Here is a 16,171-nt window from a genome sequence, read left to right on the forward strand (position 1 = left end):
GCATCCCTCTGCAAGATATCTCACTATTTTTGACTTTTCTGAGCCTGTCAAGTCCTTCTTTTGACCCATTTTGCCAAAGGAAAGGATGTTGCCTAATAATTATGCACACCTGATATAGGGTGTTGATGTCATTAGACCACACCCCTTCTCATTACAGAGATGCACATCACCTAATATGCTTAATTGGTAGTAGGCTTTCGAGCCTATACAGCTTGGAGTAAGACAACATGCATGAAGAGGATGATGTGGACAAAATACTCATTTGCCTAATAATTCTGCACTCCCTGTATACAGTGGTCCCTCGTTTATCACAGTAGTTACGTTCTAAAAATAACCTGCAATAAGTGAAATCCCCGAAGTAGCTTTATTTTTTACAATTATTATAGATGTTTTAAGGCTGTAAAACCCCTCACTACACACTTTATACACTTTTTTCAGACAGGCATGAACATGTTCACACTTTTCTCTCTTGTTTAAACACTCTTAACGTTCAAACCCTTGTAGAAAAACAAGTCCAGTATTATAGAATAAAACCAAAGTCACCCGCGGTTGCCTTTGACGGTGCAAAACATTTCATTGACATTGTTGTGTTTGTTGGGGAGAAAACGTACAAACATGCAGTGCAGCACTTCAGAGTCACGCTGCTAGCGATCAAAGATTTATGTAAATTTGACAAGCTGAACGCAATCTGTGCTGTACAGGAGACACGGCACGGGATTGATTGACAGTGGTGTACAGCCAATCAGGATGCAGAACACAATGAGCTGTAAAAAAAAAAAAAAGCATGCAAAATTGCACAAAAAATAATCCACGAAACAGCGAGGCCTTGAGAGGTGAACCGCGTTATAGCGAGTGACCACTGTATGTAGTTAATTTATTTATTGTACACTGAAAAAAATGAAATAAAAGGTTAAAGTTACTTAGTATTTATTTTTATTTAAGTATTTATTGTCATTGTCAGAGAACAATGAAATTGTGTTTGGGGCTTCCGTACAACCCGTAAATAAAATAATGAAGAAAATAATAAATACCCCTTAAAACCCAAGTGTAAATATTTAACCCAGTGTGACTCCAGTGCAATAAGACAATCCTTAGCAACAACATGAGAACATGACAAGTAATGTTCATAAGAAATTCAGACAAAGACCTGAGAAACATGACAAAGTACAACAATGCAACCCATTCAATATTTTTGTACTGTGAGATATGATGTCAGATATGATAGTTATCTATTTAAGAAAGGGGGGGGGGGAAAGAGAATAAAGATATGATGCACCAATGCAGACCAGTTCAGTGCTATTAAGAAGTTGGATATGGTTATTGTCCGTGAGAGGGGGGCAGAGAGTTCAGGAGCCTCACAGCCTGTGGATACAGGCTGTTGGCCAGTCTGGATGTTCTGGCCTGTATAGACCTGTACCTTCTCCCTGAGGGCAGCAGGTGGAAAAGGTGGCGCGCAGGGTGATGTTGGTCCTGCAGGATACTGTGGATACTGAGCGAGAGGGGAAGATATTACTAATCTCTGGCAGACTTGTTCCAATAATTCTGCCAGCTTCTTTCACCACCCGCTGGAGTGCTTGCTGATCGGCCTTGGTGCAGCTGGGGAACCACACTAGAAATCCATACGTCAGAACGCTGCTGATGGCACAGTTGTAGAAGTTCAACATCAGAGATCTGGGAATGTGTGCGCTCCGCAGTCTCCTCAGGTAGTAGAGGCGCTGTTGGGCCTTCCGTGCAACTGAGGTGATATGGTTGCCCCAGGACAGGTCCTCGGTCACAGTTACCCCCAAGAATTTAAAACTGCTCACCCTCTCCACCGCCTCACTGCCAATGAAGAGAGGCAGATGGTTGTTATGACCCTTCCTCCGGAAATCTACAATGATCTCCTTGGTCTTTTTGGTGTTTAAGACCAAGTTATTGTCGTGGCACCATGACTCTAGTTGTTGCACCTCTGTCCTGTATTTTGTCTCATCGTTGTTGGATATAAGTCCGAGCACTGTAGTGTCATCTGCAAACTTAACAATGAGATTGGACGCGCAGGAGGAAATACAGTCATGGGTGAAGAGAGTGTATAGCAGAGGGCTCAGGACACACCCCTGAGGGGCACCGGTGTTGACCACAAGGGTGGAAGAGGTGTTCTTACCCACTCTGACACTCTGTCTACGGTTAGTGAGGAAGTCCACAATCCAGTTGCACAGAGAGGAGTTAAGTCCCAGTTGGTGGAGTTTGGGACGGAGTTTGTATGTATTAAAAGCCGAGCTGTAGTCTACAAAGAGGAGCGGTGCATAGGTGTTCCTGTGTTCCAAGTGCTTCAGTAATGTGTGCAGCACTGTGGCGATGGCATCCTCGGTTGACCGGTTCTTCCTGTATGCAAACTGGTGCGAGTCCAGGGATGGTGGAAAAGCAGCTCTGATGTGTTTAATGACCAGTCTCTCCAGGCATTTGGCGGGAATGGGGGTGAGTGCCACAGGTCTGAAATCGTTCAGACATGTGACATTTGACTGTTTTGGGATGGGAACGATGGTTGCTGCTTTGAAACAGGATGGTACCAGTGAACAGGACAACGAGGTGTTATATATAGAGGTGAAGACATCCGCCAGGTCCGCAGCACAGTCTTTTAGCACCCGGCCCAGCACTCCATCTGGCCCGGCCACCTTCCTGGTGTTAATGCTCCGGAACACACGCCTCAGCTCATGAGTGCTCAGGACTGGAGCAGGGTCGGTTGAGGGGAGAGGGGACAGGACAGGGTCGGTGTTCTCCCTATCAAAACGGGCATAAAAGAGATTTAGATCCTCAGCCAGAGTAGAACTGTCGGCTGAGGGTGATGGTGTTCTCCTTTTGTAGTCCGTGATAGCCCTGATGCCCTCCCAGACCTGCCTTGGGTTTGTGTTGTTCTCAAACCTGGCCTCGATACGCCTCCTGTGCTGCTGCTTGGCAGTCTTGATGCCTCTTCTCAGGTTGGCCCTGGCAGCACTGTATGCCTCCTGGTCCCCGGATTTGAAAGCGTTGTTCCTCGTTCGAATAAGTTGTTGAACTCCGTGTGTCATCCAGGGTGGATTATTAGGGAACACACGGAGTCGTTTCCAAGTTGTTACATTGTCCACACAGAAACAGATGTAGTCCAAGACAGTGGAGGTATAACTGTCCAATGCGACACGATTGTCAGTGTCCTGCACCTTGAATACATCCCAGTCTGTGCAGTGGAAACAGTCCTGAAGCATCGGAATAGCATCCTGCGGCCATGTTCTCACAGTTTTGGTTGTAATCCCAGTGCTCTTGATCTTTTGTGTGTATATTGGGTGTAGCAGAAGGGAGAGATGGTCTGATTTACCCAGGCGGGGATAAGCCTGGGCTCTGTATGCATTCGCCATTTTGGTGTACACCTGGTCCAACGTTCTATCTCCTCTGGTAGGTTCAAGGTTCTTTATTATTTGTCACATGCATAGTTATACAAGTATAACACACAGTGAAATGTAGCCTGACACGCTCCTCGACATGTGCAAAAATTGGGGGGGGGGGGGGGGGGGGTAGAGGAAGAACATTATATATATATATATATATATATATATATATATATATATATATATATATATATATATATATATATATATATATATATATATATATATATATATATATATATATGTATATATGTGTAGCAGCTGGATAGCGTAGTGGTTAGACTACACGCCTTTGGAACAGAGGATCGCAAGTTCGATTCCTGCCTGGGGCGTCTGTATCCAGTAAGGGTCCTAAGGCTAGACCCCCTATGCTAAGCAAGCCTACCGCAGACATGAGCGAGACAGATAAATATGAAGGCATGCTGGCTCGGACGTCGCCCGGATCAACAAGGTCCGCGTCAGGTGTTGAGGAACCAGGGCACCCTGACGAAAAGTGGGCTACTGGAACAAGAAGGCATCGGTGGGCAAGAGACGAAAACAGGGCGTTGTTGGAATGCTACTATGCAAGTAACCCCGGCGGAAGGGGCTACATGAATAGGATGAGGGACCTATGGATTCTTCGATACCCAACATCCACAATGACGGCGAAACAACTAGTAGCTCAGTGTTCCAACATTCGAAAGAAGGGACTGCTCTCACAGCTAGAGATTGACGAGGTACAACACAAATGCTACGGCAAGGAGGAGTCAGGACGCCAGGTCAGGGGGGAGATATCATCACCCCCACCCGAGATTGGGTACATAGCCCCAAGTGCGATAGGAGAAGGATCGTTGAGTGCGAGAGGAACTGACCTGAAAAATAGGATCATGGCCAAGCTTGAAACCTGGATCCCGCGTAGCCGGTTACCAAGATTACGTGAAGTTCCCTCAGAAGGTCTGCTAGATGATGTTAATGCAGCACTACGGACAATACCTACAACCACGATTACCGACACTAACAAGCTGATCTACAATACGGCAACAGTGATCAGTGAGATGCTTGGCTACAAGTTGAACAGCGACAAGGGGCAGTACCCTCCATGGAGAAGGAGGCTAGAGGGCAAGATCAAAGTAGCACGGAGGGAGGTTAGCCAACTAACGGAGTTGCAGAAAGGTGCGACAAATAAGGTGCCTAAGAAATACAGCAAGCTGTCCATACCTGAGGCCTTGGAAACTGCCAAGCAAAGACTCACAACCTTGGCCAGCCGCTTGAGGAGGTACACCAGAGAGATAGAAGGCAGGAGAATAAACCAGCTGTTCTCCACAGAACCAGCAAAGGTGTACTCTCAGTGGCAAGGGAACAATAAGAGAACAGCACCACCAAGGCTGGAGACGGAGCAATACTGGAAGAGCATATGGGAGAAGGATGCAACCCATAACGGCAATGCTCAGTGGCTAGAGGATCTGAGGGCTGACCACAGCGACCTCCCTGAACAGGGTCCAGTAACCATCACAGTGGCAGATATCCAAGAAAGGGTCTCCAGTATGAAGAGTTGGACAGCACCAGGGCCCGACATGGTTCACGCCTACTGGCTGAAGAAGCTGACTGCACTCCACGAACGTCTGGCAGCACAAATGAACCAGCTGCTAGTTAACGAGAGACACCCGGAATGGCTAACTGAAGGCCGGACGGTCCTGATCCCCAAGGACCCCAAGAAGGGACCGGTCCCCTCCAACTACCGACCAATAACCTGCCTCAGTACTACATGGAAGCTCCTGTCAGGCATCATATCGGCTAAGATGAACAGGCACATGGGTCAATACATGAGCGGGACACAGAAAGGAATTGGCAAGAATACCAGAGGCGCAAAACACCAGCTACTGGTAGACAGAACAATCAGCCGAGACTGCAAGACCAGACTGACCAACCTGTGCACTGCCTGGATTGATTACAAGAAGGCCTATGACTCAATGCCCCACAGCTGGATACTGGAATGCCTAGAATTGTACAAGATCAATGGGACCCTAAGAGCCTTCATCAGGAACTCAATGGGGATGTGGCGTACAACACTAGAGGCCAACTCCAAGCCCATAGCACAAGTCACCATCAAGTGCGGGATCTACCAAGGAGATGCTCTGTCCCCACTGCTGTTCTGCATAGGCCTGAACCCCCTCAGTGAGATCATTAACAAGACTGGCTACGGATACCGACTACAGAACGGAGCAGTTGTCAGCCACCTCCTGTACATGGATGACATCAAGCTGTATGCCAAGAGTGAACGAGACATCGATTCACTGATCCACACTACCAGGCTATACAGCAATGACATTGGAATGTCGTTCGGACTGGAGAAGTGTAGTCGGATGGTAACAAAGAGAGGGAAGGTAGTCAGAACTGAGGGGATTGAACTACCAGAAGGCAACATTGCAGACATAGAGGACAGTTACAAGTACTTGGGGATCCCACAGGCGAATGGGAACCATGAAGAGGCCGCTAGAAAAGCTGCAACCACCAAGTACCTGCAGAGGGTCAGGCAAGCCCTGAGGAGTCAGCTGAATGGTAAGAACAAGATCCGGGCCATCAACACGTACGCCCTGCCCGTGATCAGGTACCCTGCTGGGGTAATAGGCTGGCCAAAGGAGGAGATAGAAGCCACTGACATAAAGACAAGAAAGCTCCTTACCATGCATGGAGGGTTTCACCCCAAATCCAGCACCCTGAGGCTGTACGCTAAGCGGAAGGAAGGGGGCCGGGGACTGGTGAGTGTCAGCACCACAGTCCAGGATGAGACAACGAACATCCAAGAATACATTAGGAAGATGGCCCCAACTGACCGAGTGCTCAGTGAATACCTCAGGCAGCAGAAACCCAAGAAAGAGGAGGAAGACGAGGAACCATCATGGAAGGACAGGCCCCTGCACGGTATGTACCACCGGCAGATAGAGGAGGTGGCTGATATCCAGAAATCCTACCAGTGGCTGGACAAAGCTGGACTGAAAGACAGCACAGAGGCACTAATCATGGCAGCACAAGAACAAGCTCTGAGCACAAGATCCATAGAGGCTGGGGTCTATCACACCAGGCAAGACCCCAGGTGCAGGCTGTGTAAAGATGCCCCAGAGACAATCCAGCACATAACAGCAGGGTGCAAGATGCTAGCAGGCAAGGCATACATGGAACGCCATAACCAAGTGGCCGGCATAGTGTACAGGAACATCTGTGCCGAGTATAACCTGGAAGTCCCGAGGTCAAAATGGGAGATGCCCCCAAGGGTGGTGGAGAATGACCGAGCTAAGATCCTGTGGGACTTCCAGATACAGACGGACAAAATGGTGGTGGCTAACCAACCGGACATAGTGGTGGTAGACAAACAGAAGAAGATGGCCGTAGTGATCGATGTAGCGGTTCCGAATGACAGCAATATCAGGAAGAAGGAACACGAGAAGCTGGAGAAATACCAAGGGCTCAGAGAAGAGCTCGAGAGGATGTGGAGGGTGAAGGTAACGGTGGTCCCCGTGGTAATCGGAGCACTAGGTGCGGTGACTCCCAAGCTAGGCGAGTGGCTCCAGCAGATCCCAGGAACAACATCGGAGATCTCTGTCCAGAAGAGCGCAGTCCTGGGAACAGCTAAGATACTGCGCAGGACCCTCAAGCTCCCAGGCCTCTGGTAGAGGACCCGAGCTTGAAGGATAAACCGCCCGCAGGGGCGTGCTGGGTGTTTTATATATATATATAGTATATACACTGGGTGAATGTGCAGTAGTAGCAGCAAGCAGGTGAATTCTGTACATTAATATGAATATGAATATGGTAGCACACTTCAGTTTGATGATCTTTAATCAGTTATGTAACTAAAACTTGTAAAAGTGGTCAATTAGTTTAACTCACCTGGTCATTTTGTTCAGTATGACTTTAGTGATTTGATCTATTCAACAGCCTGCAGTCCTGTTCATATTATATACAAAACGTAATGCAAAATGAAAGAAGACATTCATTTGTTTTAATAGATTTACTGTTCAGTAATGTAATTCCCGGAACAAGTAAAAGTACAAATGTGTTCACGCTAGATGTCCTTCTTAATATTTTTACCCAGCTCTTTGGGACTGATTTTAGTTGTGGGTTAAATGAGAGAGCAATTAGTAGAATCAAACACCAGAAAGGTAGAATTTACTGCATGAAGTCCAAGTTGCTGTTTTGCTATGAGGGTCCCTGGTGCCAAAAAGCTGACTCAAAGTGCTGAGAGGTCATCGTCTGTCAATGTTGTAACATCCTCCATGAACATGGTTTAGGACAGATGAGGGTGTGACCTCATCTCCCAGAGCTAGTTGTCATTCACTAACAAACAGATCCATTTAAAATCTGAAATTCAACCAAATTGTTCACTGATTAAATCTACTGCACACTTAGTTGATCAGGGCTCCATTTCATCGCAGTGTTCCTTAACATTCTTCATATATCTGCGTTGCACATTTTAAGACAGTGAACATCTAGGCTAAATGTCCTTGAACAGTGCAAAGCTATAAATGCAAATTGCAGTGTCTTTGTAACCAATCAGATAGCTCCTTACATTGCTCCACATGGCTAATTTGTATTGCATTGTCTACAAGGATCAAAGGAGTTAGGGAAATTTTAAGTGAAATAGCTAATACAATAGTTAATCTATTAGCTAATTTCACAGCTAATTCCATAGTTACTCCCATTGCTAATTTTGTAGGTAATCCCAAAGAAAGCAGGAAAAGGAAATGCAATGAAATAATAGAATGGAAAAGAAATGAAAAGGCCATTTTAAATGTTAGTTCTGAATTTAGAATTTTGTAAAGACTGTTTATTGAGAGTTTAAGACTTTTAAATTAAAACTACCAGGCTATGTATTACAACCATATAAAGACACATATCAAGTGCATCATAGGATATTGGCCTTGGTAGAGAATCTGCCCTTCTGTGTGCTCTGCGTTGCTCTTGTGACATCTCCCCCATCTCTTTTTCCTTCATCAGGGAACACCACAGTACTGGACCAAGCCTCTCTACCACCCGTCCTATACAGCAGTATAATGAGGACCTGGACAACTTCCGCAACAACAGCAAGCTGGCCAATGCCCACGAGCACCCTTACGCCCTACCACCAGATCACCCTGACCATCCTGACCATGTCAATAACCTGCTCAACTGCCGCGATGCTGATACCCACACGCTGCTTCACAGCATGGACAGCTTGATTCTCACTAGCATGGTTAAACCTGACTACACAGCCATAGAAATGCCCCCTGTCTACCCTTACCCCTCGACCAACGCCATCTTACAAGGTGAATCTTGGAGGCTCGTATGACTATAAAACTAAAGATGGCTTTTTGGGGTCTATAATTTGTTTGATAGGCATCTTCTAGTTTAGACAGAGAGACATTAATGCAGTACAAACTGTACTTCTGACTGGTTGTACTGACTTTAACGTTAGAAGACTCTTCGAGAAACACGTCAAAGATACTTTCAAAAATGTATAAAAGAGTGTGTTTTTTTTTTATGGGTCAGATTGCAAAAACATTATACTCTAAAATATTATTTATTTCTGATGCCATTATACCTTCATGGTATTTCAGAGTATTTTTCAACAATAAAATGTAGTGCTAATGCAACGAGAGCTAACGCAGTAACGAAAAACCTTTCTGGCAGGTACCCAACTATAATAATATGCACTCCTTACGCTCCAATAATGCCTGATAATTTCTGCTGCAGCAGCTACCTGCGCTTACTGAAAGGACATAGGATTGTGGACAATGTGGTCAATAAACTGCATTTGTATACACTTAGATATGGCAATAGACGAATGTCTGGCCTCCACCTTTTTTTATTAATACTAAACTGCATGGCTGCAGTTTTATTTTTACCTTAAACCAAACGTTCACAGTCACCATTGCTTCCAGACTGCTGCCTGTTCAACCAATAAAGAGCGCCCTCCAGTGGTCCCTCATGAGCAGTTCACTACAATACTGCACCCCAGTCTAACTTTTTTTATCAGTTTAATTTATTTTTAAAACATGTTTTTGACTGTACTATAATACTGTGCATAATATCACTGCAGTGACACCTAAATTAAAATTGTTGGCTTTCCTCTTGAACTTAACAACAGTGCAATATCAGTCTTTATGTGTCAAACGTTGTCTCTTTGTGTTTGTCGATTCTGAGTTCTCCCTGTTTTCTTTGCTGGATTTTCTTAGTGAACAAGAACGCCAACACCGACCAGAAGAAAAGTGAGGAGAAGAAAGAGGAGGAGAGCGAGGGCGGAGATGAAGATGGCCCCAAACCCATGCCTCCTTATAGCTCTTGCTTCATATTGTCCACCACTAACCCGTGAGTATATACTCTGTGTGTGTGTCTGTGTTTATACACAAACACAAGCTCCAAGCTTTGTACCATGCTGTTTTCTAGAATATGGAAAAGTTATTGTAAAGGAAAGTTTTTCTTTACAGCCTAAGACATATTTCATATTTAATGTGTTGTGGGGTTTTTTGTTTATTATTTCTTAACATGCACACGCGTCTGTGTGTCTGCGCCAGGTTTCGGAAGTGCTGTCACTATATCCTGACTCTGAAGTATTTTGAGTTCACCATCCTTTCTGTCATCGCTATGAGCAGCATCGCTCTTGCTGCAGAGGACCCTGTCAACCCTAAGTCACCGCAAAACGATGTGAGACACGACTATGTGTTTGTGTTTTTCTGTCTGCATCGTTCTTCTTTTTTGATGGGATGTGTACAACAGATATAAAAATGAATATTTTGAGAACTTTTAGCAAGATCTGGGAATAGTATATGGTTTTAAAGTAAAGTTATTAGTTGTTAATAAATCCTGTCAGTGAAGAGGTCAGCAGTGGTGATATAAATAGCTTGTGCTAGGGCTAGAAGGATTTGGCTACAGCTAAATTGTTCATAATACATATTAATCATAGGTATCACATCATCCTAATTAATATTTCCTTTTTACATACCTATTGATAACACCCACATGTGATAACAAGGAGTGATTGCAAGGCAGATATTTTGCAGTTTTGCAACCGACAGTTCATATCCGGCACACAAGATTTCCTGTTCCATCGATGGATTTCCTTGCATCCAACCAAAGCTTACTCAAACAGGATTGGTCGGTAGCAATGCAAACCAGAAAGCTTCTATTACCAATGTAGGCCCTTGGCTATAGATCACATGCAAATATCTCTTTGCGGATTCTGTTCATCAACCCAGGTTTCCCCAACCTTATAAACAGTACGTTTGCATAATGACTGAAACTAACACCACCAACAAAAAATAAGCTGTGGGGTCAATTTCTTGATCATTAACCATGATGATTCTTGATCATCGTCACTGGTGCTCGTCTTAGTCATTATGTAAATGGAGGGTTGGGAAAACCTGCCATCAGCTGAGACTGAAGAAGTCACCTCCCACTGAAAATGCTACATCACGATGAACAGAATCAACTTTTTGGGATTTCCATAAAGACGTATTTCCTTACCTGGATGACTGATCATGCATCAACACATGTCTTTATGGAGATTGGATATTTAGTAGCTTTTTTTTCTCTGTTATTACATTAAATCAAGATTTAGAGAATGTGGAGGATAGGTTAACACCGCAAAGAAATATTATGACAAAAGAGAAGAAATTATGAATAATCTCACTCACGGCAAGTGGATTTTGTGATTGAGCTGTTTGAAAATGAAAACCTAAAATAGGTTTAGAACTAGGATCATTGTCTTTCTAGTGTGTACTTTTTTTTCTTTGCTAATCTCTCCTCCGTTTGTCGCATCTTTTCTCACTCTGATTCATCTGCTCTCTCTAATATGTTAATTTATCTCATGGTGTTGTGTCCCTCCGCAGGTGCTGCGTAATTTTGACTACGTTTTCACAGCAGTCTTCACATTTGAAATGTTGATCAAGGTAACAAAGTATCACAGTGCGACTGTGTGTGACTCTCTACTTTGAGCCCTTTTTTGTGCAGTTGTATGAGGCGTCCTCTGTTTGTGTGTGTGTTTCTGTATTTGTTAAGGCCAGCGTGCTTTAGAGGGTAAAGTCAGTGTCCCTGTGTATGTGTGTATATGAGTATATATCATGCTGAGCACACTCCTTGTCTTCCAGATGGTGGTGCTGGGCTTGTTTCTCCACGAGGGATCCTACTTCCGTGACTTGTGGAACATTCTGGACTTTATAGTGGTTAGTGGTGCTCTGGTGGCCTTCGCCTTCACGTAAGTTCCCCTCCCCATCCTCCTCTTCATCTACTCCACTATCCTTCCACACCCACACACACATTTAACCATTGACAGAAAGACCTTTGTCAGTCAGCCGTGTACGTCCAATACACTAGGCGAGGCCCGGCTTCCACCCTCCTGTTGTCTCAGTCTGCTCTGCGTCAGAGCTCATCATCCCCTCTTGTCTAGTATCCCCTTCGCTCTGTTCCCGTTTCTGCTTCTGTCCATCTTTTTTCCCAGTCTTTTCTGTTTTCTGTAGGCTGACTCCTTTCCATTTTCATCTCTATTTCTGTATTGGCCGCCATCACATGTGTCATCATATCAGCAGGTCTTTCTCGATGTTCAGTCGCCACCTTCATCTCGACAACTGACGGCGATCCATAACTAAAATGTATCCCTGATATTTCACACTTAAAAGATCATCACCATCTTTTATTTAAAGAGGCTTTTTGTTATACTGTCATCTTCATTTCAACCACTGTAAGAGTTTCCCAAATCATTTCCCACACAACTGTCTATAAGCTATAAAGTGCAACCTGCTCCTTATCAACATTTTCTCCTCCCAAATCTTCCTTGCTCCCGATCCCTTTTTTCCCTGTTTGCCAATCCATGCCACTCTGATTTCCTTCTAACCAGGCCGTGAGTCATCTCTTTCGTCCTTCCTTCCCTTTTCTTGCATCTCAGTCCCTGACTTAGATCCCCCAAGCCCTGCTTACCAACACTCCCCCCAGGTCCTCTTCAGCCCATGTCCCTGCTGATGCCTTCTCGTCAAACACCTTTCAACTCCCTCTCTCATATCAGCACCTCCCCCTCTCTATATTCACCTACCCGTTTTCTCAGTGTCATCGCCTACACCTCTGTTGTTCCTAACATATGGCAGAGAGAGTAACCTAGCAAGGGAGTGCTGTACTGCTCTCTATGATCTTAGTTGGCCTCTCCGTACTGAACCACAGCCCCTGGGTGTATGCCATGAGAACTCCCACAGGAAAAGTTGGGAGATCATCAAAATTAGTAAGATTCATCCTCTGTCGGCCATGAGTGTCAGTTTTTGAGATATCTAAGGGTGGACTACAGAGGAACATTATTAGGAACTAAGTAATAATACTAGAATGTGCTATATATTTAAAATACATTTGGCACAAAGATACAGTGGAAGAAATGTAAGAAAATCTGATGGTACTCAATTTAGAAATGAACACCATCAGATTAAATGCAGATTTATTCAACGTTGTTGAAACAGTGCAAAGTTGCTCGCCGTATGGTTCACATCTGGCTGTAGAGTACTCCTGCTTTGAATTTTCATGCTGTATGTTAAGAAGAGGTGTTGCCCATTGCTCCCTAATTTACCATTAATCCCACAAACCACAACCTCCAATCTTTGTTGAGTACAACTCCTATTATCCGCTCCTGATTATTCAGATTCCACCAAATGCACCATTCAAGCTTCCACTCTCCAAAACCCATTGTATCCAACATCCTCCACCTCGTCATTCTTCCCCATGCCCCTGTCCGGAGGTCAAAATTAGTCATTCCGTGGGGGTGAGGGCGCCCCAGACACCTTTAACCCTTTAATTGCCCAGGCTCTACATCCGCCACTTGGAAGAACACTTGTCCCAGGAAGGACTCATCTCCTCAGCGTCCCTCCTTACTTCTCTTTTGCCAGCACACACTCAAATGTACACACATACTCCTCCACCATTCTGACCATGTTAATGAAACTGGAGGCACAGGTATTTAACTCTCCTTTTTCTGCACGACCCAGGAAAGTACATGGGAGGGTAATAAGCAAGGCATGCTGGGGCAGGGTGTAGTGGATGGAATGATTTAGTAGACGTTATTGCGATGGATACAGCTGAAGGGATCATTTGTGTGTTTGTGTTTGGTAGAAAATAAAAACATGCATTCTCCTCAGCTCTCTGGATGCCTATTGCATGTCTTACTTAGTGTCTACATGAACACTTGCTGTGATGGACAGTAGACAGCATCACTAAGAGCTATGTTCATGATGTTTTAAGCAAAGGATTATCTCCTAAATATGGCATCTGTATCTGAGCAAATAGCTACTGTAAGGGAGTGTTCAGATTAAATATGAAGCGTGTTTTAGAGACAGCACCACTGCATGAAAACTTAAGGGGTAAGAAATCGGAATGTGACGTGAAGTGAAGCTTCTTGTTTTTCTTATTTTATTTTTTTTTAGAAAATCACAACAGCAATCCAAACATTTATTTTTGTTATGAAGAACATTTTTTAAAACAGGTTATATGAAGAAAAACAATAACGTAAGGAGAAAAGAACATTTACTCATTTCTTTACTGCAGAGGTACCGAAAATAGTATCAAGTATTAAACTGGGATTGGTATTAAATCAGCATCCTGACAACCATAAAATGATACTTGATGAGAGTACTAAAGCTTTTTTGTTTTATCAAATTATTATTTTGTGGATTTAGGTCATCAATACAGATTACACAGATTAGACAGATCGAGCGCATTGTTAGATTAAATCAAATGCTAGCTGTTACCATATCCTTCGATTCTTTGATTAATTCTTGACACTTAATCACATTTGATCTTAATGCCACAACTTGTGACACTTTGTACTGAGTCCAAAGACACAGAGTATACCAAATTATATTCGTGATATAAGGCCAGAAAGTGGAATTCTCACCCAATGTGAACAATTACTTGCTTCTTTTCTAAATCATCACAAAATCAGCTCAGCTCAACTATGTACAATCATTCATACATATCAATCAGCCACAAAATGTAACGAACTAATAGGTGAAGTGAATAAGGTAGGAAAGAACTGCCCAGAAGTGTGTCTGTAAGAAGCCAGAAGCACTGATCTGGCTTCCAAATTCCCAACAAACCAACAAAAGATCCATAGCTAACAAACATCCCAGGCTCCCCGAAGTCCCGTATCCTTCCCTTATTTTAGGAGGACAAAGAAAGGGCAACATAGTATTAGTTATGGTGTAGCTGAAGGGTGAATGAACACATATGCGCTGGTCAGTATTTGAGTAGATGTTAGCTGACCAGGGAAGCTGCAGATGCAGGCAAATACAGCATAGAGAAAATAGGGTATCAAATTATAAGGCGATACTCTACAAATTGAACTTGTCACACTGTTGGTGAAGCACTGCAGATAATATTAATAGTAATAAAAATAGTAACTTTTTTATACCTAATTGATTATAAGGTCTTAATTGGTTTTACCTTTAAAAGCACCAATCCAGCACCACCTATGGTAAATGGCCTGTATTTGTATAGCGCTTTACTAGTCCCCAAGGACCCCAAAGCACTTTACACATGCAGTCATCCACCCATTCACACACCCATTCACACACTTATAGTACCCGGGTTTTAGATTATTTTGGTTAGGCAAGGAAAATGTCAAACACACACAAGTATAAATAGCAAAATATATAAATAGTAAAAGGTGACAATTTTCCACCACTTTAGAAAGAAACACAAACAATTGTTTCAGATGGATGATAAATTTGTAATGGCAAGTTAAAAATCAGTCCACTGCTGCACCCTCCCCAGCATGACTCGCCACTGAAAAGAAGATGCCTCCTGCCCCCCTGCACTGGTGTTCCTCCCCTCTCCTCTCCCCTTATTTACTTCTTGAATCACCCTTCCCGTTTCTCTTTAGGATGCTCTCGCACCATTTCCCCTCACACCTTCGCCTCCTCTCTCCGCCCTCTTTGTAGTTTTCTCCTTTGCCTCCCCAATCCTACCATCCGCTTCAGGGCTGAGCTACCAGACATTTTTACTTAAGGGGGCGAAGGCTTCACTCCCACCTGTGTAATTCCACTTTGACGCATGACATTCTTTAAAAGCAGGTACATCACAGAACCATTGTACAGAGGGTTTTTTAGCATGGTCGCAGTACAATGGCTTCGTATTTTTATGGGTTTTGAACACAACAACCACGCTTTTGGCACCTTTCATTCTCCAAAATAAATGCTGAATGATACAGTGTCATTAGTGAAATTTGCATGCACTCACAGTACACTGTGAAAGTGTCTTTCCTCTCCCGTTGACGGTGTGTGTGTATGGGAAAGTGCACACAAATCCTGGTTTCTTGAGTGTCCGCTCGTGATGGATGTCCTGTGTATATATCTATGCGCTCTAACGTGTCAAGAAAACCTGGAACCGGCCACTTGGAAAGATTTAACGCCTTTCTCTTCTCCTGTGTAGATGTGCATGCAAAGCAAGCTTTGATAAAATCCCGCTAGATTTGATTGCAGATCTAATGAGGGCAATTTGTGCTGTAGGCCTTGTCTAATTGATCATTATGGTGTGATAAGATAAGAATTGGTGTAAATGGATGCAGCAATTGAGTTTCCTCCTCCAGCCGTGAAGGTAATTCTTCATAGAGATGGTAGCACAGCAGGCCGCAGCAAAAGACAGCCAGGAGGGAGGGAAGATTTGCACGTCTAGAGTCTCAGCAGGGGGCCTGATTCACAGAAGTGCTCTTATTATAACTGCAGAGCTCAATAAGGTACCTGAGAGTAAAGCAGCACTGATGGAATAAAAGGTACATTGCTGCAACGTAA

The 16,171-nt window shown here is 44.0% G+C and overlaps 1 protein-coding gene across 7 annotated transcripts in view; it reads left to right on the forward strand.

Moving 5' to 3' along the window:
* Positions 1 to 16,171, forward strand: part of cacna1ab (calcium channel, voltage-dependent, P/Q type, alpha 1A subunit, b) — a 117,047-nt gene that overhangs the window by 46,967 nt on the left and 53,909 nt on the right. For all 7 annotated transcript variants that reach the window (XM_085409210.1, XM_085409209.1, XM_085409211.1 and 4 more), the window contains exons 20-24: positions 8,373 to 8,680; positions 9,590 to 9,722; positions 9,929 to 10,058; positions 11,243 to 11,302; positions 11,501 to 11,607. In XM_085409210.1, the coding sequence (XP_085265336.1) occupies positions 8,373 to 8,680; positions 9,590 to 9,722; positions 9,929 to 10,058; positions 11,243 to 11,302; positions 11,501 to 11,607 (738 nt within the window). The remainder of the gene's footprint in view (positions 1 to 8,372; positions 8,681 to 9,589; positions 9,723 to 9,928; positions 10,059 to 11,242; positions 11,303 to 11,500; positions 11,608 to 16,171) is intronic.

This window comes from Rhamphochromis longiceps, linkage group LG6 (genome assembly GCF_057381845.1).
Source record: "Rhamphochromis longiceps isolate RC_006_pf linkage group LG6, R_longiceps_female_GT1.1, whole genome shotgun sequence".
Classification (NCBI taxonomy): Eukaryota; Metazoa; Chordata; class Actinopteri; order Cichliformes; family Cichlidae; genus Rhamphochromis; species Rhamphochromis longiceps.